The sequence below is a fragment of the Harpia harpyja genome, chromosome 3 (assembly GCF_026419915.1).
Source record: "Harpia harpyja isolate bHarHar1 chromosome 3, bHarHar1 primary haplotype, whole genome shotgun sequence".
NCBI lineage: Eukaryota > Metazoa > Chordata > Aves > Accipitriformes > Accipitridae > Harpia > Harpia harpyja.
Window position 1 is genome coordinate 39,562,742 of NC_068942.1, and position 24,851 is coordinate 39,587,592.

The window sequence follows — 24,851 nt, forward strand, 5'->3', positions numbered from 1 at the left end:
ACGCTGGTCTTGGGGATGAGCTGCAGCACCGCCAGAAGAAGAAACCACATCTCTTCTACTTGGGTGTGATTAAACTGACTACATGCCTAAGCCATGAAGCCACAGGCTCCATTTAAATGGTGCAGGCTGCGCTGCTACCCGTGCTGCCAGCCCCGCTGCAGCGCCGGGAACCGGCAGACTTGATCTCACCGCAGTCAGTGACCGCCAGCCATTTCAGAGCTGGCAGGGGACCGGCGCGCCTGCCGCTTGGTGCCACGGGCGTTTCTTTTGCCTGCTGTTGCTCCCTGCTCCCCAACCCTCCCACTGTGCCAGCCAGAAAGGGAAAAGGTTTCAAACATGCCAGGCATCGCTGGGCTTGCTCTGCTTTTCCTCAGCCGAGGCTCAGGCTACCCCTGCATTGCTCTCCTCCCGCTGCCTTCCCCCCAGTGGACACGTGCAGGCTCCCAGCAGAAAAAATTAATAACCAGGCAGTTCTAACAAGGATGTGAAAAAGAATAAAAAAGCTTTAATTTAAAAATTAAATTAAAAAGAGAGAGTAAGCAAGAGGTGCTTGTGCCCTTTCCATAACCCGCGCTTTGTATGGCTCCTCCTAGCCGCTCCCACCATGGACGGAAATCCTCACACCTGCACAGAGCTGGCTCCTGCAGCCCAGAGTAACGCTAAGGAGAGAACAGCAGTGACTGCAGCAGCAGGTGCCCTGGAGAGCCTCCAGGGCCACCAGCAAAATCATCTGGGAGGAAGAAAAGATTAAAAAAAAAAACAAAACAAAAAAACCCCCAGACACCCTAATCATTTAATTCTTATGGGAAAAGTATTAAATAATTTAAATAGCGTGAGGAAAGCAATGCATCCTCTGTGCTCCAGTGTGTGCTAGCAGTGGAACAGCACCCAGCCAAGCTGCTCCCGGCACAGGGATACCGCCACAGTGCTCAGCTACGGTCTTGTCCAGTGTCAACCACATCCCTGATTGTCGATGGCAATGCCTGAGCTGCCAAGAGCTGGGGAGGAGCAGGGTGGTCCCCTGCCATGAATTTCTCCAAGTGTGTGCTGGCCCACGCAGCTGCTGTTTTGCCCGTGGCGATGGTTCGCAGCCCTGCCCTGCGGGGCACTGCCAGCCCCAGGACGGGGCCTGTCACAGGCATGGTTGCTTCTAGCCTGTTCTGGGAGCTCGCTGCTTTGGGACAGCATACAGCTTGTCCTGCTCTGGGTGACTCCCACACCACCAGTCCTGGGCCAACCCCACTGGAGACTTCACATCCGTACAGCTGGGGAGTACCAACAGTTCGCCCCGTTAACCAGCCAGCCTCTATCCAGGCTTGAAGCAGGTCTCCGCAATTCCTGGTGCTCCCCGGCCCCACCTCCCAGGGTGTTCTCTGAGCCTGCTCCACAAAGGATGCGAAAGAATGCGCTACATCCTCGTCTACATCCGCTCACCAAAGCCCCCGAGGGGTGTGCAGAGGACTGGGACCTGGGACCACAGAGCACAGGCAGAGCAGGGTAAGGTACAGCTCCCAGACCTCTCGAGGAGCCAAGCCTCAAGGTGAGGTGAGCTAACGAAGGCCGAGAATCCACATCTGCTAAAACAGGGGAGGGAGGAGACCCGACCCCTGGCCCCTGGCATGGGAAGGTTTCCCTGTAACACAGGAACGCCGCTGCTCCAAAAAAAACCCCTTGGCCACGCCACAGCAGCTCGACCCGCAGGCACCGCCTGTTCTCGCAGCTGGCATCTTCCATCTTATCTACGGGCATCCCTTTGCCGGGCTGGAGAGGTCGTGCTGCCGGCTCGGTTCCCTCAGGCCAGGCTGCGGCGGTGGGCTAGCGCCCTGCGCCCACTGTCCCCGGGCGTCACAGGCTCCTCTCGGCGGTGAGGTACTTGAGCGCGGCGGCCCCGTACCGCCGCGACAGGTCCTGGTGGAACTCCTCCCGCAGCGTCTGGAGGCAGCCCCGGTACCCTGCGCTCAGGCGGAACTTGGAGATGTCGAAGCTGGGGGCGTGGGGCATGTGGATCATGAAGGCGTTGGGCAGGACCAGCAGCTCGTACTCCTGGGGGCAGAGCAGCGGCCCTTACTGGCGGCATCGGCTTGGTGGTACCAAGACGTTGCTGCCTGGCCAAGACACCACACCCCCCCCAAAACACCCAGCGCCTCCGTGGTGCCAGGAGCAGTCCCTCACCCACCTGCGCATCCAGCTCCATGATGTGGGACACCTTGTTCCAGCCGAAGCCCACGAACCTCTGGTCGTACTTGGGGCAGTCTCGCCTCACTACAACGTAAGGCTCGAAGTCTGGCTGCCACGCCACGCGGTACGGCACGGTGGCCGTCCGCCACTTGGCATAGTCAGTTGGGGCATGGCCTTTTGGCCACACGTGGTACCTACAGGGAGGGATGGAAATGAGAGACTAGGGAGAGCTGGCAGCTCCCCGAGACAGACAGAGGACGCAGGGGATCCTCTCAGCCGGCTGCCCCACAGCCCCAAGGCACCGGGGTACAAAACGGGCTTCTGCTGGGTGTGACAGCCCCGTTGGGACAGCAGAGCAGCCCCGGTCCCTACCTGAAGGTGTAGAGGGAGCCCATGTCCAGCATGGAGAGCAGCTCTGCTTTGGATTTGGGGAAGGTCAAGCGGTAGTGCAGGGTCTCAAATGCCGGCACGATGAGAGCTGCCTTCCTCTGGGGCAGCTCCAGCTGCTGGATGGAGTTCCTACAGTGGTGGGAGGGGTGTGAGGTCTCCCTGGCTGTCAGCCGTGGCCGCAGCCTCCTTCCTCAGCCCCTCAGGCCTGCCCAGAAGGGTATTAATGGGTTTAGACACTTTGTACTGGTGCCATGCAGGGGCAGGAGGAACAGGGCAGCCCTCACAGCCACGGCTGCTTCCTCCTCAGCTGGTGTCTGACAAAAGCAAGGGCAGGATCCCAAGGTTGAACACAAAGGAGACAGCTTCTGCATGTCGAGAACTGCTGCCCCAGGTGTTTTCTGCAAGCCCCTGTGCTTGGGGAGCCTGGCAGGCTGAGCAAGAGCCAGCCGGAGAAAGCCTCACCTGAGGTAATCGTAGAGGCCATACATAGGCAGGAAGTCAATGTCCGTCAGAAAGACGTATGGCGTCTGCGTGTTGGCCAAGGCCACGTTGCGCAGGAGGTTGATGGGGTAGAACTGCCCCTCCTTGTAGACTATGTGGTAGGCGACATTGCGGCGGGCACTCAGCACCTCCGAGGCCTGGGCGTAGCGCAGGAACTGCTGAGCCTCTGCGTCCGACATGTACAGCGCCAGGCTGATGGGGCCTGCCCAGTGTTTGCAGATGGCCTCCAACATCTGTAACCTGTGAAGCAGAGGGCACCGCGTGGGCAGGAGACCTGCCCCGTGGCAGCTTGGCCCAACCCAGAACTGGGTGCCTGCCAGCGAGCCGCACGCCAGCTGAGCGAGCCCAGTTCGGGGGGGGGGGGGGAGCGGGAGGAATTGCTGCTCCCGGCTTGGGGTGCTGCTTCTCACTGCAAAGCACTGGTGCGAGGGTGAGGAACCCACGTTTTGAGATCCCCGGTAGCTCCCAAGCTGCGGATCCGACATCCCACCAGCCCCACCAGCAAGTACCTGTCCATGGAGAGCTGGGCCACGAGGGTGACGTCAGTGGGGTTTGGAAGGGCCAGGAACTCGTACTGCAGGAAGAACAGGTGGACGCGGTGCTGCGTGAGGTGCTGCCGGCGGAAATCGTAGCAGGGATCATCCTCGTCCAACTCCTCCAGCGCCTGCTGCAGCTGCAACACCGCGAGGGTGAGGGAGAGCGGGAGCCCCACGGGGAGCTGGGGGGGGCTGCGTGGGGTCTCTGCCCACCCACCCCACGCTCTGGGGTCAGGGGCAGAGTCGCCGTCGCCCTCACCTGGTCACCGGGTGGGCTGGGGAGACTGGCACAGCCAAAGAGCTCCCTGCGCAGCAGGTTCCCGTCGTACTCCAGGAAGGTCAGGTAGAGGTTGCGAAAGAACTCCACGTGCTTGTTCTTCACCCGCAGCTTCTTGGGCGAGTTCCAGTGGATCACCTGAGGGTGGCGGCGTGTCACCCCGCGGAGGGGAAGTCAGCGGCACCCAGCGCTCCCCAAGCCCCCAGACCCCATGCTGACTCCCCCCGGACCTCCAGCGCATGTGCTGTCCTTCGGGCCCTCCCCAGTCTCAAAGGCAGCAAACCCACCCACCTTGAGATCCGAGACCTCGGTGTAGCACTGCTCCGAGCGAGTGTGATCAGACAGCTGCACGTTCCAGAAGCAGGGGAGCCGGTACACCAGGGCTGGGTCCTGCTTGATCACCGCGTTAAAGATGTCCTAAGAGGGAGAAAGGCGAGGGCACAGGTGGATGAGGAAGACAGCAAGGCCCCCCCTGTGCCAGCGGTGCTACGGGAACGCAGAAGGGCCGACCACCCTGGAGGAGGGACCACTACCTGATCGGCCAGCGAGGTGGAGAGCATGCTCATGAGCTCCCGCTCCGCTGTCAGCCGCCACATCTGCTCCCAGCCCAGGCGACGCAGGCGGTCAAGCAGGAGCAGGATCACCCCTGGGTGCCGGGGAGGAGGGCGCTGGGTCACCGAGGGAGCACCCAGCCATTACAGAGCTGGAGCACAGCAGCCTGCATGCCTTCGGCCCCTGGAACACGCCGCTTCTCCGCGCCCACCCACACGACCCCAGGACGCTGTAGTAGCCCTCTCGTGCTCACCAGTCTCTCCTGCCTCACCTCAGCCTTCCCCAGCCTCCCTGTGCCGAGTGCCACCTCAGCTGGACATGCCACCAGGCTGCAGGGTCCACCCTGGCAGCCCACACTCACCCGTGTTGAAGCCGCGTCCCAGGGCCGGCCACGGTTTGTGGTTTTTCCACAGGTTGCCCAAATACCAGTCGCTTTGGTTCTCCACCAGCCCAATCACCTGCTTGTCTGAGGAAACAGAGGGACGTGGATGGAGCCAGTCTTGCTGTAGGTTCAGAGCGCCCAAGCAAACCCACCGCCCTGGTGCTGTGGCAGACAGGGACTGCCACCCTGAGCCCAGCACCCAGGGTCCTGCCAGGACCCCAGTGGGTCCCAGGGGCACCCTGTCCTCACCAGAAAACTTCCCAAAGACAGCCCAGAGCTCAGCGATGTCGGTGGCGAAGGTGATGTCGGTGTCCAAGACGATGACCTTGGAAAGGCTGGAGGGCAGCGCCTTGGTAAGCGTCAGCTTCATCAGCCCGTAGATGCCGGAGTAGTGCTTGTTGGGGATCCACGACACCTCCGGCTGCAAGGCGACACGGCCTCAGGGCTGGGCACGGCCATGCCCTTCCCCTGCCCAGGCAGGACAGCCGTGTGTGCCCGGCACCCCACGCAGAGGCGGCCAGCAGAAGGGCAATACAGAGCTGCGGAGCCAGCCGAGCCTGGAGCGTATTTGCTCCAGCTGCACCGCCGGCAGCCACGCATCTCTCCCCAGGCCCTTCGGGTGCTCACTGGCTGCACCACCTTCTCCTTTGCTCTCACCCTGGCCTGGCTTTTCCTCCAGCCACCAGAACCGCAGCGTTTCAGTGCTTGGTGGGTGACCCAGCTCTGCTCCAGAGGCAGCACTAGCCCAAGGGGCCTCCCCATCCCTCCAGCACCAGCCCTGTGCCCCTCTTCTCAGCTGGACCAGCAACGAGTCCAGAAAGGGGAGCAGGTGAGCGATGGACCAGCAGGAGAAGAGTTATTAAACCCCCTCCCGCTTGCCCCTCTCTGTTGCTTCCCTCAGCCCTCTGAGCACTGAGTTGGGACAGGGCAAAGGGGGGGCAAGCGCCTGCCTTCAAGTCATCGGCGTTGTAGAAGCTGACGTGGACGGAGGGCACCATCCAGGACTGGAAGAGCGTCTGGAGGATCTGGTGGGCCACTGAGTCCGTGATGAAGTGAAAGTGGAGGGGATTTTTCCTGCCAAGGGCAAGTGCAGCAGCACTCAGCATCACGGTGGGAGGGAAAGAACACGGTCCCCATCCCTCCCACCCCTGCCGGGGGACAGTTGCCAGCCGAGGGGGCAGATGGAGACAAACCAGCTGCCTGGGGGAAACAAATTCCCCTCTGGCCCTCTAAGCCTCAGCAGTGGCACGGAGCGGGGGGGCAGATAGAGGCCCTAGAGCCCCTCTCCCGCAGCGCTGCCCCCCCTGCAGCCTGCAGCAGCTCATCTGGGAACCCCAAACCAGCGGGCCTCTGGCACAGCACCTCCCCATTACCTGTGGAAGAGGATGGATTTCACCAGGGTGACCACATCCCGGCTCGCGTTGTGCCCAGCGCACACAATCGCAATGTGCAGGAGCTGCCCAGAGACAAATGGTGCTTTTTTGAGACTGGACACCCCCCACCCCCCCCCCCCCCAGGACCCTGTCAGCAACTCCCTGGGGCTGTGCTACGGGGAGAGGCTCCATAACCCAGCCCTTCCCCTGGGGAAGGAGACCCAGACAGAGGTGGGAGTCCCCTGGCTCAGAAGTGGGGACCAGGCGTCCGGCTGGCGCTCCTCTTGTCTGACCTCCCTCTCTGGAGAAGCAAGGCACTCTCACCCACCGGCTGTGGCCCGTTGAGCACCACAGAGAGCCCGGATGAGGCCCCAGCACGGCCAGAACATGGGGTGAGCAGCGCCAAGGCGGGCTGCACGTACATCCACGCTCAGCCAGGGTCCCAGCCTCCCATTCGACATCCCGTACCCACCGTGCCGGTGCCGTCACCCACCTCACACTTGTGCACCGTCCGCTGCTTGGGGCAGGCCGTGCGGTTGCTCCTCTCGCCCCCGGGGGGTTCCCCATCCTCGGCGGAGGCCCCCCACTGCGGGTTGCCGTCGCTGCCCTCCGCCTGCACCTGGCTGAGCTGCAGGCGAAGCTGCTGGTTCTCCTCCTCCACCCTGCGCACCCGCGAAGCCAGCGCTTCCCGCTCCACGTCCCGGCTCGGCTGCTCGCCCAGGCAGGGCGGCAGGAGGAGGAAGCGGCCGTCTGCGGAAGAGACACGGGGGATGCCACGGGCATGGCGAGGCAGAGCTCGGCCGGGAGCGACCCACGTGGCTGGTGGGGCAGAGGCGCAACCGAGAGGTCCCGGCGCACCCCACGCGTGCCCAGCCAACGTCACGGCTCCGCTCCTCTGATCTCCGGGGATGCCCCTGGAAACGCAGAGCTCAGATACACCCGCAGCAACTTGCGCGGCCGCAGAGCAACCGCTCCGAGGCCGTGACCTCCCCTGCCCACCCTCTGCGGCAGACCGTCCCTCGATCCAAGGAGGACCCACTCACATTCGAGGCTGCCCACGAAGAGGTAGAGCCAGGAGAGGAGGACGGCCAGGGTCACCGTGGCGAGCAGCAGCTTCAGCTTCACGCGCCAGGAGCGCAACATGGTGTGCCGGCGGGACACGGGCGGTGAGGATCAGGTGGGCAGCCCGAGCCTGGCTGGCCCCAGCATTCTAGAGCCTGCGAGGGGCAGGGGAGCAGAGAGAGTGGGATCACCAGCAGCCCCACAGCCCACACCCGGGTGCCTCCACACCCCCCCAGGCAGGAGGTCCCCCATCTCCTGCTCCCTCCGGGACACTGCCCGGGGCGAGCGCAGCGGTGAGACAGGCACCCTTCACCTCTCCAGCGACAGCCTCTCCCAGCCAGCACCCTCCCAGTCCGTGCTGGGGCATCTGGACCCCCCCCTAGCCCGGGAAGGAGCCCGCCGAGCGACTTCACTCCAGCTCTGTTCCTTGCCCCTTGCCACCCCACCGGCGAAGGGCTCCCAGGGGAGGAGAGAGGCTGTGCCGGAGAGGTCCTCCCCGAGCCGGGTGGCCGGTGACGGGCTGGTTAATGGAGCCTGCCCTTGAGAGGGAGCGCGGGTCCCTTCCCCACCGCCTCCAGAGGCCGACGAAGTTTGGTGGGGAAAAAAAAAAAAATCCCAAACGCTTCGGTGAAACTCACTTCCCCACGCACTGCTGGCTCAACCGGGGGGGTGCCAGGGGAACCTTGCTCCTGCGCCCAGGCCCGACGTGGGGGCAAAAGGCCCCGTCTCCAGAGAGCCCTGCCCTGAGCTCCCAAAAAGCCAGGTGCCCGGGGGGCAGACAAAGACCCTACAAAGCAAGAGAACACCAACCTCTGCCTGGCATCGCACCCCTGCCTGCCTGCTGCAGCTTGAGATTGAGCCCCTGCCCTCGGCGCAACATCTGGAGGCTCAACAAAAGCTGCCCGAGGGATGAATGGGCCGGATTAGGGTCTGCTCCCCCCTGCACACACCCCCCAACCCCCCCCACCCCCCCACCCCCCGCTGGAACCCATTGATGTGCAGATGCCTTATGGGGCCCCGCAAGCGCTTGGGGGCTCTGAACAGGCGGCCTGGGAGGACATCACCCTGAGCAGCCCCCGGGGCCAGGGTGCAAACGCCTGCCCTGCCCGCTGCAGCAACTGGGCGAAGAGGGCCGATGGCAAGCTCGCCGGGATCAAGGGATACGCAGCAACAGGCTCGGGCTTTGCAAGGGCTGGGGCAAGGCCAGCCCAAGGGAGCACGGCCACCCTAACCCACTGGGGGATGCAGCCAAGCCCCTGCGGCAGCAGGCACGGCACCCGAGCGCTGCACCCCTTTTCCTGGCGGACGAGGGGTCATGCCAGCACCACAGCCCCCGGCAAGCGGGGCCCGGCGTTGCCCTGCTTTTCCGCTCTATAGAGTGGGCCAAGCACGGACATGGCGGGGAAGAGGGAGCCAAGGCGTGGAGCACACCAGGCCCAGGCACCCCTTCTCCCTGCCACGGCCATAAGCTGTGCTGGACCCGGTGAGGTCTTTGCACGCTGCTGGCAGCCCGTCTCCCGTCCCACAAGCCCATCTCCACCCCTCCCGCCTGGTCTGGGCATCCCCCAAACTTTTTGTTGTGCTCACGACACGAGAGACGGGAGCGAGGCGAGATGAGGGAGGTCAGCCAGCGCCGAGCAGTCTGGCAAGCCGAGGGACAAGAAAGGGACTTTAGCACGAACGAAGGGGAGAGAGAAGGAGGTGGCACACAGCAGCACCTCTCCTGCTTCCCGCTTGCCCCTGTGGCCCCTCCGGGGAGGCCTCACTGCAGGAACAGCACTTTGTCCCCAGCCTGCACGGGAGCATGTTACGGCGATTTGCGGGGACAGGACGGGACCAGCAGCGGGCCAGCTGCCAAAGACCCTCCCGGAGGCACCCAAAGGCTCCATCCACCCCCCACCCCCCCTCACCTGGCCGCTCACCTGCTCCCCAGAAAGCAATGTCCTTACCTGACTTTCCCCTTCTCCTCCTTCCCCGGCGCCTTCCCAGCCGGCTGGCAGCCCACTGCTGCTGCTCCCTCCCGGGTCTGCCGTTCCCAGTCCTCCCTTTACTCCTCCCTTTCAGATCTGACACTTCCCCCCCTCCTCCCCCCTCTCAAACCCAAGCTCCCCCCCCACCCCGCACGCCCCACGCTGGCCCCCCTTTCCGAGGAAGAAAGAACAAACAAAACAGATTAAATTCGCTTTCCACTCAAGAGCCCCCAGCGCCAGGGGCACAGAGTTGCCCAAAGTAAGTCGGGAGGAATCCGCCCTCCCTCCAGCCCCCTTCCTGCTCCCAGGCCTCAATTATCCCTCTTTTGCTAAGGGAAGCGTAGGGATTATTTACCCCCTACCCAGCACCCGCCGCCTCCTTTCCCGGGGCAGGTGCGGGAGGCTTCGTCCACCGGGTGCGGGAGGCTTCGTCCACCCGCAGAGAGAGACTCGGGGGGGCTCTGGAAGGCAGCAGAGGCCACCCCGTCTCCCTTCATCTGGCAGAGAGGGGCTGCACGGACAGCCCGGGATGCGAGTAGGGCGAGAGTGGGGTGCTGTCCTTGCTACCCAGAGAGAAGAAGTATCAGCTGCCGGCTGAGCGCTAGCCCCTCACCTGGACAGGGTGCAAACACCACGGTAGGCTTGAAAAGGAAAGAAGAGCTGCCCCCCGATTGCCCAGGCTTGCTCCAGCCCCACTAGCCCCGGAGAGCGGGGCTCCCTGAAGAGCGTAGCGTCCCCCAGACCTGCCCAGCGCACCGGGAGCGAGCAGGACGGCAGCGGCAGGAGCGGGAGGCCGGAGTTGGGAATGCAAACTATGCAGAGACGGGCTCTACCTGCAGCTCACCCCCCCTCTACGCCTGGCCCCAGGGCTGGGGAAAGGCAGCAAGCTCCTGCCCGGGCCGGAGGGGAAGGAGGAGCCCCCTGCCCTCCTGCCTGCCTTGGCCTTGGAGGAAGCCTGCTGGAAGATGCCTGGAGAAGGCAGGGTGTGGTGGGAGGAGGCCGCCACCGGCAGCAGGCAGAGGGATTAGGATGCAAACTGCCTGCTTAGCAATTTAGATGAAAAGTAAATTGCCCCCCCGCCCCGTAACCCAAAGGCGAGCTGCGGCAGCAAGCCCCAGCCTGCCTGGCAAAGAGAGAGCAGCTCCTCCAAAGGCAGCCCCCCCAGCCCCAGGGCAGGGGCAGGCTGGGTCTCCACCCAGGCAGCCCTGAAATCACTGCCCTGGGAGACGCATTCACCTCCGGCTGAGGCAGCTCTCGCTTGCCCTTGCAGAGCCCCGCTTACAACAGGCAGTCGCTCAACTGCGTTTTTCTGCCCAGCCCAGCCCAGCCCCAGCAGGGAGACAAAACCCCCGGGCTGCCCCTCTGAGCCAGCGGCTCCCCAGAGCCGGAGCCCTCCCTTTGCTTCCCAGCCTGTCCCAGGGGCACAGGGAGCTCAGCCCCGGGGACTCTCCTGCCCCTGCCCCGCGGTATCTGCCGTGTAACAAGTTGCCCCAGCTGAGGCAGCGGCCGCGCAGGGCTTACCCACGCTCCTGGGACAAGCCCAGACCTCTTGAAGCCTCCTGCCAACAGCACTGCTCCAGCGGAGAAAACCGCCTCCTGTTCCGACTGACCATGGCCGCCTCTCCGCACGCTTTTCCTGGCCTCCCTATCTCGCTCGCTCCCGCGAGCGAGAGCCCAGCGCCGGGCCCGGTGCAACGAGACCCAGCCAGGCCCACACCAGCCGGGGCAGGAGCAGGTAGGCTGCTGGGGAACACAGGCGAGGCAGAGACGTTTTAGGATGTTTATGGCGGTGGGAAGGAGATGGCAAGCGGGAAGGCAGCTACGTGGCCTCTCCTCCCCCATGAAACGTTAAAGGCACAGCAAGTGGAGGGCAAGGCTGGAAGCGGCTCCCAGGCAAGGGGCACAGCGGGTACCGGCAGCCGCGGCACGGCACGCAAGCGTACCGGCTCTACCCGTCCCGGCAGCCACGGCCCTCGGCTTCTCCACCCTCCCTCCTCAGTCTCCTTGCTCGCGCCAGACAAGCGCAGCCAGCAGTAAGATGAGAGGTTTCCCAATACTGCCAGTTTCCGATCCCAGCGTGAGGGTGCGGGGCAGAAATGCTGTTCGCAGCAGGTTTACCCTCCCTCCCCCATGTCCTCCCTGGGAGCAGCGCGGCTCCTGCTTTGGCAGGGATCGGGGACGTGGCAACAGGACAGAAAGAGGCACCCGGGTCCCCTCTCTTGCTGGGAGAGGCTGATGGCAGACACCGGGGAAGGGGCAGGCAGGACCCCGGTCTCTCTCGCCTCATGCCCGGCCACCCCTGCCTCCAGTGAGGACAGGGCGATAGCCAGGGGACAGGGAGTATCAAGCCAGCAGAGCCGGGCAGCTGCACAAACACCAGGGGCACGCTCACAGCAACCTCTGAGGTGTGGGCAGGAGCCCAAGGCTGGCTGCCTGCCTGTCGGCCGCCCCTCCATGCAGAGCCAGCCTTCGCTCCCGGGATGGTGCACCCACCTCGCTTGCCCCAGGTCCCCCCCAGAGCTGCCCACGTGCAGGCACCCACTCCTCCAAGATCCCCTCTTTTTGTAGGAGCACGGCTCAGCCCAACTGGCCTTCGCTCTTCCTGGCTCGGTGACTATCAGGTGAGCAGTTAACGTTTAGGGAGAGCTGGCAGTGGGAGCTTTCCATCCCCAGCGGCACGTTTCCCCCAGCCCCACAAGCACAGAGGGGAGCAGCCCGGTTTTCCCACAGCACCACAGCTGGCAGCAAGGCCGGCGGCAGGGTTGTCTGTTGTCTCTCCCAGAGCTAATGTGCACCTGCAGAGGGGATGCTGAGGCACAGCGAGAGTGTCTGCAGGCCACAGGACAGCAGCCCTGAGGGGCACAGGGACAGCCGCAGCCTTGCTGCTCCCCCCGTGTGTCCCCCCAGGCGTTACAAGTGAAGAGATGGCCAGGCTGTTCCCAGTAAAGAGCTGCAGGGCAGCCGGGAGAGGAGTGATGTTGCAGAGCCATGCTGCCTGTTGTCTCACCTAGCCGTAGGCGACAGAAACTGGAAATCCATCTCCCAGGTCTCATTTTGGGAGCTGGGAGAGCAGCAACAGTTTAGCTGTCCTGCTCAGACTGCCTTAGCAGGAGCACAATACGGCAGCTTCCCGGGCTCGCAGGAGGTGAGAAATGGCCCAACAGCCATGGCGAGAGCTGCGCAGCAAGACCAGCAACTGAGAAAAGCCACCACACTGGAAGAGAGGCAACTGGGGACCATCTCTTTTGCTCTTACAAAGAGATGGGAGGGGACAGGCTGGTTCCTCATTCAGCAGGTCACCTTTAAAGCACGTACTGCAGCACCCACCTGACAAAAGTGCCTTACAATTCGGGGTCACCTCCCTGTCCCCCTCCTCATGCTGCCACTTGAGGAGGGCTGCACCAGCTGACAGATACCACACAGGCAGTGCAGAGCAGGGCAGCTGCAGGAATTTACAGAGGCGGAATGGAATTTGGCGAGGAGAGCAGGATTAAAACCCCATGCTCCGGATTACCATGCCGACCCTCCTCCCCAGTCTTATGATAAGCAAAACTTAAGTGAGAATTTCACCTTCTTATTTCCCTGGAAAAAGCAACCTGGAGCAAAACAGCCCCCATACGCTAAAGATGGGATCGAGCAGCAGCCACAGAGTTAGATACCGGCACATGAGGTGTACAAGAAGAAAGTGTCCCCCATCTCCCCACTGCCCCCCAACACCACCGAGCTGCAGAGAAAATCCCAGAAAGGTGAAGATCTTCCTGGGACAGCAGTCAGCTGTGCCTCAGTTATGGCTCATTCTCATGCATCAAGCTCTCTCAGGCCCATAAGCTTATCAGCACACACAATTCTGCTGCTCTAAGAGTCAGCTTTTATTCTGCAAAGGTCACGCTGAAAAGCCATCTTCTCTTCTCTGACAGAAGCATAGCACTTGGGGACGAGGAGCTAACAGTCTCTGAAGGGTGTTAGTTGAAGCTCAGAGCTTGGCTGAAGCAGGGACTTTCGTCTCCAGACAGTCTCCCTGTTTCCAGAGGAAACAAGCAAGTTCAGGCTGGGTCTGACATGGGAACATGCCTCGCTGCTTACCTCTCCATGCCTGAAACCCCAGGAATGCATCAGGGAGCAACTCCTCTTGGCAGGGACTCCGATCAAGGCCCTGCTAGACACGGTCCGCTTTTGCAGAGCGGCCCTGCAGCCGGTCTCCCTGTCTGCAACCGGGCACTGGATTCATTTGCCCGGCAGAGCCCCAGCTGGAGAGAGGGCTGCGCAGGGCACACGTGGGAAGCCCGGTGCCACAGCAGAGCGTGTAAGTGTTGCGTGGGAGGCTTACATCTACCAGACATCCTGCAATGCTTGCAAGTTGGGCACCTGCATTTTGCCACAGCTCTCAGGCAAGGCAAGAGGGGGCCACCCAGCTAGCAACTCGCTCCCTAAATGCTCTCACTCCCCTTAGGCCCAAGAAGAAGGTGGATGGATCCAGCTGGCAATAGCCTTTCACCGCGTCTGTGGGACACCAGAGCAGCAGAAAGCAGGGTGCTGGCTTGCACTCCTCTGCACGTGCTGCATTTTGTCCCTCACTGCAGCAGAGGACCAGCAGGATAGACCCTAAAGCAGAGCTGCAGCACACCGGACACACTGCCCGGGACACCCACCCAGCTGTGCCAACACCACTGGCTGGGTCTCACCCCGAGCTAGAAGTAAGGATCACCTCTCAGGAACCAAGTCGCTCCCTGCCAGCAGGAAGCCCCCTCACCCAAGGGCTGTCCAGCCCTCCAGCATGGCTCTGGAGCAGACCACCTTCCCCTGGCGCTCAGCCAGCCCTGTGCCCGCAGTGCCAGGCTCAGGGCGAGGGAGCACCCTGCACGTCCATGCCGGTCATGGTTTTCCCACCGAGCCCTTTTCCCGCACAGCCTGGTGGGGTACACCAGCCCCGCTCCAACCTGGCACCTGGAGGTGACCCCAGTGCTCCTCCCCCCTGCGAGACCCTGCCAATGTGCTGCCGAGACCCCCGACAAGCTCACGGAGGAGATGATACCTGTTCAACACACTGCTTCCAGCTTTACCTCCCTGGACTACAAATTGTTTGATGCCAGGAGGATGCTCAGCAGGTGAAGTATCGACACTGACTGGCCTTTTTCTGGGCCTGCTGGAGCACAAGCCTGACTCAGGACAGCTGCTCTGACACTAACACAGAGGCTGCAGAGTCCTGGATCAAATCTCTTCCATGTGCCCCCAGGCCAGCACAGCTAGGCACAGGAGGGACCGAGCCTGGGCACCGTGCAGGAGCACTACAAGGGGCAGGAGGACCCCACCTGCCTCTTGAAACAGAAGAGGAGCAGCATTTGGGCTGATCTCCAGCTCCCTTCCCTCTGCCGGGATTAGGTTTCTAATATCTGCATTTTTGCTGACGCCTGCACTGCAGCTAACGGCCAGCTCTGAATCCATTAGGTTCACTGTGTCCGGTCTCCGGACGTGCTCCGGGCATCAATACCTGTTCACCCCTGCCGTTTCCTGATGCTTCCACTGCAGCGGGCTCGCAGCAGACAGCAGTTTCCTGGGGTCAGAGCCGAGCAGGGTCAGCAGCCGGGAGCTCCCACTGCTATCCAAGCCAGTCTGCAGCAAGCCCTCTGCCAGCTCCAGCTCTGCCATCAGTGCAGCTGGAGCACCCGGCAGGCGTCATGCCCCGTAAAGCAAAGGGGTGGGAATTTCACCCTGTGAGCTACTGATGGCTTAAGTTTCCAGCTAGCAGTGCCCACCAGTAGGGAATGACAGGAGATTCCCCCCCCCAAAAAAAGAAATCTCCCTGCTCCCTTGAAACGCTCTTGAACAACCTGCACCAGGAGCGGTGTCCTGGGGGGACAAGGGGGACCACATCCCAGCGCAGCCGACCAGACCTAACCCCTACACATGCTTGTAGAGTCTCCATCATCTCATGCAAAATTAATTAGGTTAATTACAACAAAAAAAGGAGGCAAAGGGACTCCAACAACCCCAGACAGGCACTCTGCCTGGAAAAGTCCACAAGAGGCATGACACCATCCTTCCCGCCACCTCTGGGAAGGTGCCAGGGGCATGGCCGCGAGCCAGGCGCTCAGGTGCCTGCCGTGCATTGTCACCGGCAGAGCTGGGTAAGTGTTTTTGGCTGAATAGTTATTGATTGAAAACTGCAGTTTCCAGAGAGCTCAGAGCTTTTTGCTACTTCACGACAAGTTTTCGACGAGAACAAAATACTTTGTTTTCCAAGCAAAAAGTCTCATTTTGCATTGTTTTGTTTGCAATTGAGCTGCATTACATTTAAAAGAAAAGATAAAGGGTCTCTCAAACTCGGCTGTGTTGGGTTTTTTCCTCCAGCTTTTCATTTTGGGCACTAAATCAAGCAATTAATTATTTGTCCAGCTCCGCTCTCCAGACAAGCTGCGAGCATCGTGAGCCAAAGGGCCGGAGCAGCTCTGCCTAAGCGGCAGCGCTAAGGAGGGTGTTGGTGTTTTCTGCGCTGCAGGCTCCCTTCAGACCTCAGCTTGAGCTCCCTCAAGGCCAGCAAGCAATCGCCTGGGGGAAGGAGAGCAGGACCCTGTGCGAGCGATGGCAGGTGCCCCACCAAAAAAGGCATCCACCCACTCTCGTGGGCAGCGGTTCAGGATACACAACCAAGAGGTCACAGCCACTGCTTGAAGGACGTGCAAGGGGCAGGGCTTCCTGTGCAAACTGCCCTCCACAGTGCAAGCACATCACACCAAGATCCCTCACTAGTCCCACTGGTACCTGGCACTGGAGCAACTCCTCCAGACGCCATCTCTCACAGTGCCGAACTCTACTCCGGCAGCCTCGGCAGCTCGGGGGAGCCAGGCACGCATGCGGGGCATCTGACAAGGAAAGGCAATCCCTTCACTTCCCCTGCGTGAAAAGCAGCTGATGCTCACCGAGAGCCCGAGCTCACAGATGCAGCCTGGTGCCTCTTCCACCAGGGACTGGCCCAAACTGGGAGCTGTGCTCAAGCAGCCACTCCCGCGTCTTCCTTGCCCAGAGCTATTCCTGGCACTGGTGCCCTCAGTGCCCAAGCGAGACTGAAAGCAGAGCTCGTCCACAGAGGAATGGAACAACTGAACTATAAATAGCAAACCAGGATGGCTCAGGGCAGGCTCTAAAAAACCCAAGCAGCGACAGTGCCATCCACTCAGGGTGCCCTGGGCATTTTGTAAGACCTGAAGTGATACCTGAGCTACAGAGAGGCTTGCACGTTGCAAATAGGCTCTGACAACACTGTGGAGGAAGAGCTGCTGGCCGGGCTAAAAGACTGCAAACTTACCTGTGAAAGCGCATGTGGGGCACTCTGCAAACTGGAAATGAGGTAGCGACTGACGGGGGCAAAAAGGGAGGGGAAGTGGATCCCAGAGGGGAGGTGGTTCCCAAAGCCAGCCGGTGGAAAAGAGAATGCTCTCAACACCCAAACTCCTTACTGACCATTCCCAGCACTCCTCCCCTCCCGCTGCTCCTTGTGTTCCCATCCCTAGGGCTTCTCACACTGCTGAGCTAAACCCTGAGCTCACACACCAAAGGACAAAGGCAGGGAAGAAACAGCATAGCTCAACTCAACCAAGCAGCAGATGAGTGGCTCAGGACAAAAGCTCATGTCTTCTGTAATCCACAGCAACCTCTGTGCAGTGCCCAGCCCACCCCAGGAGTGGGACAGAGGCAGAAGAGCTCAGCCTATCCTGTGACCATCAGGGTCAAGTTCCCCTCCTACCCCCAGGAAGAGCCATATCCTTCCCATCTGGAACAGCAAATACTCCGCCTTCCCCTTCACACTGACAGCATATGTCCTATAAAGGGTTCTCAGCCTCCACAGATGAGGATACGACCAGCCTCACGCAGCACTGCCAGGCACCAGCCTCCCGCTCTCAGCGGGGAGCCCCGCGCTTTCGGCAGCACTGCAGCACGGCTCACTTGGGCATACACTGGGAATAAACGCGGGAGAGGCAGTTGGGAACACAGGGAGAGGTGTGTACGCGCAGGGAAGGCACAAGACCTGAGCTGAATCATCTGACATGTAAACACACATGCACGCACACATACCGGGAAGCAGTCGCTTCCTCTGACAGAAAGGTTTTTTTGTCAGAACAGGAAGACGGCACTCAAAAAACCCCAAACCAAAACACCGAACCCTTGCTTTATTGCTCCTGGAGCACCAAAACCAGCCAGGGCACAAGAAGCAAAAACAACCAGCGCGGACTACAAACCCACCTTGAGAATTTTGGAAGCCCACAGCTCCCTTTCCTCCTCCCCCACGGCTTTCCTTGTCACCCGTCGCCCTTTCTCCGCGCAGCAAGCAAGAGGAGAGGTAGAGGTCTCGAGTTTGGCTGAGTTTCCATGCTGGGGACAGAAGCTCGATAACAGACTGGGCAGGATGTGAGTACCCGTCGAGGAAGAGGATTAGTAACCCCCTAATCGCCACATTTTGGAGTCTAAGCACTTTACTCCGCTCTCTAATTAAACCACAGAGTGCAGAGATTGCCAGAAGGCGGAGAACAAGGAGGAAGAAGGAAAGGAAACAGAGGCTGTGGCTTAAGGGCTGTTCCTTGGGGCTTAAATGCAAGGCAGCGGTCACTGGTAGGGATGTATTTCACCTCAAGTGCTTTATGCCCGGGCTGCTGAGCACCCTGTTGCCTCCCCTCATCCAGTCCGCAGTGGGGCTGAGGGCAGGATGAAGGGGAACCCGCGCGATGGCCTGGGGATGGCAGAGGAGGGAGCGAGGGGCTCCATCAGACCAGACGCAGCTTTACCTGCGTCGGCCTCGCCTGGCCGGCCACGACTGCGGTCCCGAGTCCCCTGCCTCCTGGGAAACAACACAAGCTCCGGACCGTGTTTGTCTCCACACACCTGCCTGCACAGAAGGGCCTCGTTCAAGCGCTTATCTGGCTCCAGGTTGGAGAAGGGCCGGTGCCTTGCTGCCCTGGCACCCAGGCAGGACGTTCAGCTCCGCGCCGGGCTCCTTTGGGGCTGCCTGGCAGGGGAAACTTTCCTGGCACAGGTAAAGAGGGAAACCTTTTACCGCAGCCCACAACAAACACAGCAGTTCAAATAATGGCTTCCTCGTTCCTGGCACTTTGGCACGCAGCAGGGACAGCCTCGCTGGGGGAATTACCCGAGCGTTGGGGACGGGAGCTCTCCGGGCTGCAGCACGTCACGGCCCCACAGCACGGGGAGCAAGGTGGCTGAGCTGGGAAGGGAAGGGTCTCGCCTCCCAAAACGCTCTGCCTCCAGCTCTGCCCCACCAGACCGAGGCAGGGGGGGTGGGGAGTGTAGGGGGGTGCGTGTGTGCAGGGGCAGCCTGTCACTCCAGCGTCTCTTTCTTCCCTCGCTCCTATTCTTTGGAATTCCTCTCTTCTGTTTGCTTTGTTTCAGCCCTCAATGAACAGGAAGAAAAGGGAAGGAGCCTTGACAAATCCGATCAAGGCGCAGACACGCCGAGGCTCCCTCCTGCTGGCATGCCAAGCCCTGCGCTAATGAGGGGTAGAGGAGAGAGAGGTGGCCACTGAGAACAGTGGCCCCACAGAAACACTTGGTGTAAGGGACAGAGGGAAAAGAAGCTGCTAGGGCAGAACAACGCCAGCACAAGCTCCCAGCCTTCAGAAGAGGGTCTTCCCGTTTCCCCTGGCCCGGGGAGCCTGTTCTAGCTCCTCAGTCCAGGTCCCAGTCACCTACTGCCCACTATGCTACAAACAAGCAATAGACCGTAGTAGTGTTTGAGGAGATGGATCCAGACATGCACGTCCAAGGGGAGTTCAACTGAAACAGCCATGGAGATGGGACCACACTTTGTTCCAAGGATTCATGCGGGGAATCTGGTCTTTCCCTCCAGAGAACTCGGCCACGGGGGCTTACAAGTGCCAGTGTCGTCGCCAGAATGACCCCACAGGTCCCAAATACCCCCATGCCCAGTAGACAGGAAACCACAGAGCCAAGACCTTCTGCCATGCAATTATCCCCAGTTTACCAATTTGGGTACAGAAGCACCAAGACAGGAAGGGAACGAGCATGTGTAAACTGTCTCCTTAACAAGCAAGATAACTAACCTTCGGAGGCTGCCAATGTTGCAGGGGTACCTGGGAACAACTGGAGAAGGTGGCAGGGCCTGGTGGTGGTGGCAAGGACCACCCTTTAACCAGGGATTCTCAACTTGAAGGGCAGATAACGCATCTCAGCTGTACGTGAGGGTTTTGGAGCTTGCCGTCACCTGAAACCCAACAGACAGTCATGTGAAGAGCTACTGCATAAGAGAGCTCTGGGGACAGGCCCCTGCACAGCCAAGAGTGTCATGGATCAGCAGCACCCAACACCTAGGTCCTGTCCCTCTCCTCCAGTCTGTTACAAAGGACAACTCGGTGTCACCCAAGGCTACCCAGACAGCCCATGGGAGAATATCTGCACGCATGTTCCTAGTCCCAGATAGCTGCACTGTCCTGTAGCACGTTCCCCACCCAGGCAAGTAGGACTGTACACGTGTCCCGAGAAGTGCTGGCAAAGCCACAGCCACCGTGCTCCATCGCAACACACGTGAGTCCTAACACCGACTCTTCAGCAGGACGAGGAGCTAGGGGAGGGATGCAAGTTCCCTGGCCCCCTCCCAAACATGATAGCAGCAGCAAGCGTTTAGCTTGTGAGGCAATGAAGGGATTAATTATCATGTCCAGTAACCTGAGCCTCTGCGACATACCCTGGGCAGTCCCAGGAGGGGACTCCAAGAGAGTCTATTGAGAGAGATGCACAACAGGGAGAGAGAAGGGATAAAGGCAGAGGAGAGAGGCAAAAACCAACACGCAACTTGCGTTGCAGAGAGTGGAGCAGCCTCCTCCTCTGCTGGGATCTTGCCAGCGCACTCTTTTCCTCCAGCTCCCATGGAGTTGGGAACCCACAACCCCACAATTGCAGGCTGGAACGGATGAGCCCTTCTCCCAGGAGGCTACAGGGATTAGCCGCTCCTTATCGGGAGAAAGCCCAAACCAGATGCACAGAGCCACGCCAATAAGTCGGGGCAAAGGTATCAGAGAGGAATTGGGAGTTTTGATTTAAAGCCCCTCTACCCACACATCATTGCTCCGAGATGCCGGTGGAACAGGACCTTCAAAGCAGGTAAAACCTACCAAAACCATCTTTCTGGTCTGTCCCACCTGTTTTAGATCCCCAAACAGAGAAGTAAGTGTGCAGTGTGCTGGGCACCAGCCCCATTGCACCCCTCTAGCCACAGCAAACCCCAGGTCAGCCTGGCACAGCACAATATGAAACAAGGGAGGCAACATCAATCCCAACGAGGGTCCTGAACTGTCAGCTTGCACCTCAGACAGAAGAAGTCTAAGGGGGGAGCCTCGAAGACGGATACTTCTGGAGCAGGGGGAACAGGATATGAACTAAGCTGCCAAATCCGCCTGGCACATTTCCAGGGAGCAGTTCAACAGTGTCCTGGTTTTGGCTGGGACAGAGTTAATTTTCTTCCTAGTAGCTGGTACAGTGCTGTATTTTGGAATTAGTATGAGAATAATGTTGATAACATGCTGATGTTTTAGTTGTTGCTAAGTAGTGCTTATCCTAAGTCAAGGATTTTTCAGTTTCCCACGGTCTGCCAGCAAGCAGGTGCACAAGAAGCTGGGAGGGAGCATGGCCAGGACAGCTGACCCGAACTAGCCAAAGTGATATTCCATACCATAGAACATCATGCTCAGTATATAAACTGGGAGGACTTGGCCAGGATGGGCCGATTGCTGCTCAGGGACTGTCTGGGCATCAGTCAGCGAGTGGTGAGCAATTGCATTGCGCATCACTTGTTTTTCTTGGGTTTTATTTCTCTTTTTGTTATCTTCCTTTTCATTACAATTTTAATAATAATAATAATAATTTTATTTCAATTATTAAACTGTTCTTATCTCAACCCATGAGTTTTACATTTTTTCCAATTCTCCTCCCCATCCCATGGGGGCGGGGGGGGGGGAGTGAGCGAGCAGCTGCATGGTGCTTAGTTGCCGGCTGGGCTTAAACCACAACAAGCAGGTAAGAGCCAAGCCCCTGGCACCCACCTGGGATAGGAAGCAGAAGCTGCCAGCAGCAAGACCGAGTAGTTTCAATAGCAAAGAGCTGGAAAAGCAAAGGCACCTTCAGCAGAGCTAACACTGAGTGGGGAGAGCCAGGCACGTGCCTGCCACACACAGCAGCGCTGCCCAGTGGGATCTGCCACAGCACGGCCACCAGCGTCACTGGGAAAGCAGGCTTCCCGTGCCCACATGGCAAGAGCCTCATCTCCAGGGTGGACCCACGTCCACCGGCTGCAAGCCAGCCACCGGCAGTTATTCACACCGCGCCACGCACGGGACCTGCGAGACCCACCGCGTGGTGGGACCGATCTCCAGGTCTGCTGCCTTCTCCAGGTGGGCTCGGGGGAGCTAGGCTGAGGCTGGGGGAAAGGCAGATCAGAAACCACAAGCAGTTGCCCCCCCCCCCCCCCCAAAAGCAGCCACAGCACCCTCTCCCTCGGGGCCCAGCTCCATCTCTCTCTCCCTTGGAGTGTTTCCATTAACTCAGGCCACCAGAGAACTGCATGTCCAGAAGTTTTTTCCAACTGCATCACATGGCTATTAAAAGATATGGCCTCTCCCGCTCAGCCTTTAGCTCAGGCAGACTTGGGATATTACAGGAGAGACTACATGCTGCTAATGAATCAGGGAAGGGAGTTATCCAAGTAACAGCCTGGGGCTCTAAATGGCTTTCTGGAAAAGGCATCTGGAGGCGGGAGGCGGTCACTATCTCACAGCAGGGCTCTGCACACATTGCCAGACATGTTGTTCCTCCTGGGAAACCAAAAAGAGTCTCTCTCCTGAGATGCCAAGTCTCAGCTAAGCTGAGAAGGGCAGGGGGACCCTGACAGACAACAGCAACAAAATGCCTCCAAGTCAAAACACGCAGTAAAAGGCCCCTTAAGCTTGTTTGACCTGGGTTTCCCTTCCCCTCAGACTACCGCTTCAAGCAGCAGACCTGTCAGCAACACTTCAGGAACTCAAGGACTACACCACCAACGTCCCCTGCCAGCCGCTGCCTTTCCAGGCCCCAGGAGGGCTGTCAGAGATCAGAGGTACAAGCTGCCACCACCAGCAACGCCATGCTCGGAGCCTCGTGTGCCTCATTGCCCTTGTCTCCTCATTTGGACAGGGATTTGGAGCTCTCCTGAAAGGTGCTGGCCTCCAGTGAGATACCGTGAGTGAATCAGGCCTTCCATTCTAGGCAGGGCTCATGCGTCAGGGACTAAAATACTCCCTGGACATGTACTGGCTGACGCTGTAAGAACACACCCTCACCTACCCCAGCACCTTGCAAGGTATATTTTGAGCAAGGCTTAGCTTAGGATGAGCTGCCTCAGACCCACGGCAGTGCTCCAGAAATGGCGTGGTCTCGCAGATCTGAGCAAAGAGCAAGACGCTGGCAGCCATGCAAGTCGGACTTCAGCACTGTACCCACTGATGGGCTGGCAGAGCGTTTGCTTTTTTTGGTTTGCTTCTTTTCCTACCATTAGTGCTGAGCCTGCACCTCTCACCGTCAGAGCATCAGAGCCATTTGGCCTCAGTTACAGCCAGTGGATTTCTGGTAAGCACGAGCCCTCAGCACCCAGACTGACAGTAAGTGCTAAGAAAGGAGCTGCTCAGAGATCTTTCCGGGTACAGCCGAGAGAGAAACTAGCCCCTCAACCCAGCCTTTCACCTCCTACCCACCCCCCCACGGTGGGCACCATAAGCCAAGGAGATTTAAGTCTTGCCCAGTCTGACGGGCTCGCCGCTGCTCTGAGAAGCCACCTCTCCTGCAGCGCTCCCTTGTAGCATATTTACCATAAAAAGGCAGCGTGATGCTACTCCAACTGTCCTCCAAACTCCCTCACTGCAGGAGGGAGATGAACAGGATGAACAGCAAGGGGGACAGGACAGACAGCGGGTAAGAGGGAGGCTGGGGGCAAAGGATGAAGAGGAAGCATCTGCCAAAAAGCTTCTCGCTCAGGGACGAACCGCACTATCTAGCTGTGCTGTTCGGAGTAGCCCAAGGACTTTGTGCATCAAGCTTCACCTCTGGCTGAAGACAAGGTGTCTTTGGCAGTCTCCTAGACAGCCAGCTCTCAGATTGCTGTCTGGCAGAGACAGAGCTTCTCCTTGAAGGACAGCAGCTCCGGCGGTCTGCACTGGATATGCCCCTAGTGTCACCAGCAGCGCACACCTACCCCCAGCAAGCTGTGCTCCGGACCTCTGTCACGGGCTTCAGGTGCTCTCTCGCCAGCCTCGGTACTTAGCCTAGCAGCTCGGCCACCGTGAAATTCAGAGGAGCTCACAGGTAACCCCACGTGTGAATGGCAAGCTGGGTCTAATCCATGTGATTCTGACTAAAAAGGTTTGCTTAGCGCCAGACTGTTTGCCAGCAGTATCTCGTGCCCTTTTTGAACTCAGCCTGCTGGAAAACAAACCCTCAGGGGAAGGGGGGGAGAAGAGGAGAGATCAGAAAGGATAAAGTGCCTGCCCATGCAACTGTAATTCTTGCAGAGGAAGCCGCAGGCACACACTGCGTCCATTGTGTGGAGGTAACCGGACAGGAGGAAGGAGGGGCAGCTTGACAGAGCTCCGTTTGCGCTCGGGGGACCCTCGAGAGGCCACGAAACCCCCTCCTCGCCCACCCTGCGCACCCGCAAAGGTTTGGCGGAACGTGGGCAGCTGCAGCCACGCGTACACCTGTGGCCGATCTTCGCACCGTGGCCGGTCTTCGCACCTCGAGGTGCGCGGAGGGCCGGAACGCAGCAGTCCGTGGGGCCTGGCACCCCTCGGCCGGGCAGGGAGGAAGGGTCTGCGGGACCGAACGCAGGTTGGAAGCCCTCTTCTTGCAACAGGCTGCGGCCAGCCGGGTCCCACGCCTTTCCCCTGTAAAGCTGGGCTTAGCGCTTCGCTGAGGAAAGACCGGAGCGTGGCCGTGGCCCAGGCAGGTCCCGAGTGGGCTCCGGGAAGCACTGACAGCACCTCACCATCTCCCTTCTGCACCTCCCACCCCGATCCCGGGGCAGGGGCAGACACTGCCACGCACGATCCAAGACGAACACGAGACTGGCAGCCCCCCAGCCCCCCCGGGAACTTTTTACCGGTGCCACCATCAGACCCAGTAGCTCCCCCGAGCAACCCCGTGTCAGTTCCCCGCGGGGGGGGGGGGCAGCCAGCACTCGCCACGCCGCAGCTCCCAGGCCCACGGAGCGCCAGATCCACGCGTGGGCCGACCCCCCCGCCCCGCTGCAGCGCCCGAAGAACATTCCTCCCTCCCGGAGCCCCCCCCCCCCAAAAAAAAAAAACCCTGACCCGTAACCCGGCTCCTCACCCTGCGGCAACCACGTCCCCCCTCGGGACACCCACGGCTCCACGACCCCCCCCACAGGCCGGGACCCCATCCCCACACGGGCTCCCCTCGGCCCTCACAGAAGCCAGTGACAGCCCCCGTTCCCCCAGCCCGCCCCGTACCTGCCCGGCCGCCGCTGGCCGCCGCTCCCGGTCCTTTAAACCCCCGCCCCGCCGCCGCCCATCGGCCGCTCGGCGCTCGGTCGCTGCGCCTGGCCCGCTCCGCTCGGCTAGG

The 24,851-nt window shown here is 60.3% G+C and overlaps 1 protein-coding gene across 5 annotated transcripts; it reads right to left on the reverse strand.

Moving 5' to 3' along the window:
- Positions 1-481: 481 nt before the first annotated feature.
- On the reverse strand, positions 482-24,817 carry LARGE2 (LARGE xylosyl- and glucuronyltransferase 2). 5 transcript variants are annotated; one of them, XM_052782065.1, is made up of 16 exons: positions 24,740-24,806; positions 19,292-19,452; positions 7,233-7,406; positions 6,683-6,939; positions 6,190-6,272; positions 5,767-5,890; positions 5,066-5,237; positions 4,796-4,900; positions 4,416-4,528; positions 4,174-4,299; positions 3,865-4,020; positions 3,579-3,742; positions 3,031-3,309; positions 2,551-2,697; positions 2,177-2,372; positions 482-2,043 (listed from the first exon to the last, which is right to left on the reverse strand). In XM_052782065.1, exons 3-16 carry the CDS (start codon positions 7,330-7,332, stop codon positions 1,846-1,848), a joined length of 2,220 nt encoding a protein of 739 aa, XP_052638025.1. In that variant the 5' UTR covers positions 7,333-7,406; positions 19,292-19,452; positions 24,740-24,806; the 3' UTR covers positions 482-1,845. The 5 variants fall into 5 exon arrangements, with proteins under 5 accessions (XP_052638025.1, XP_052638027.1, XP_052638028.1 ...); XM_052782067.1 differs by lacking the exon at positions 19,292-19,452 and having other exon boundaries at positions 3,579-3,736; positions 24,740-24,817; XM_052782068.1 differs by lacking the exon at positions 19,292-19,452 and having other exon boundaries at positions 2,177-2,262; positions 24,740-24,816.
- Between the last annotated feature and the right edge of the window lie 34 nt (positions 24,818-24,851).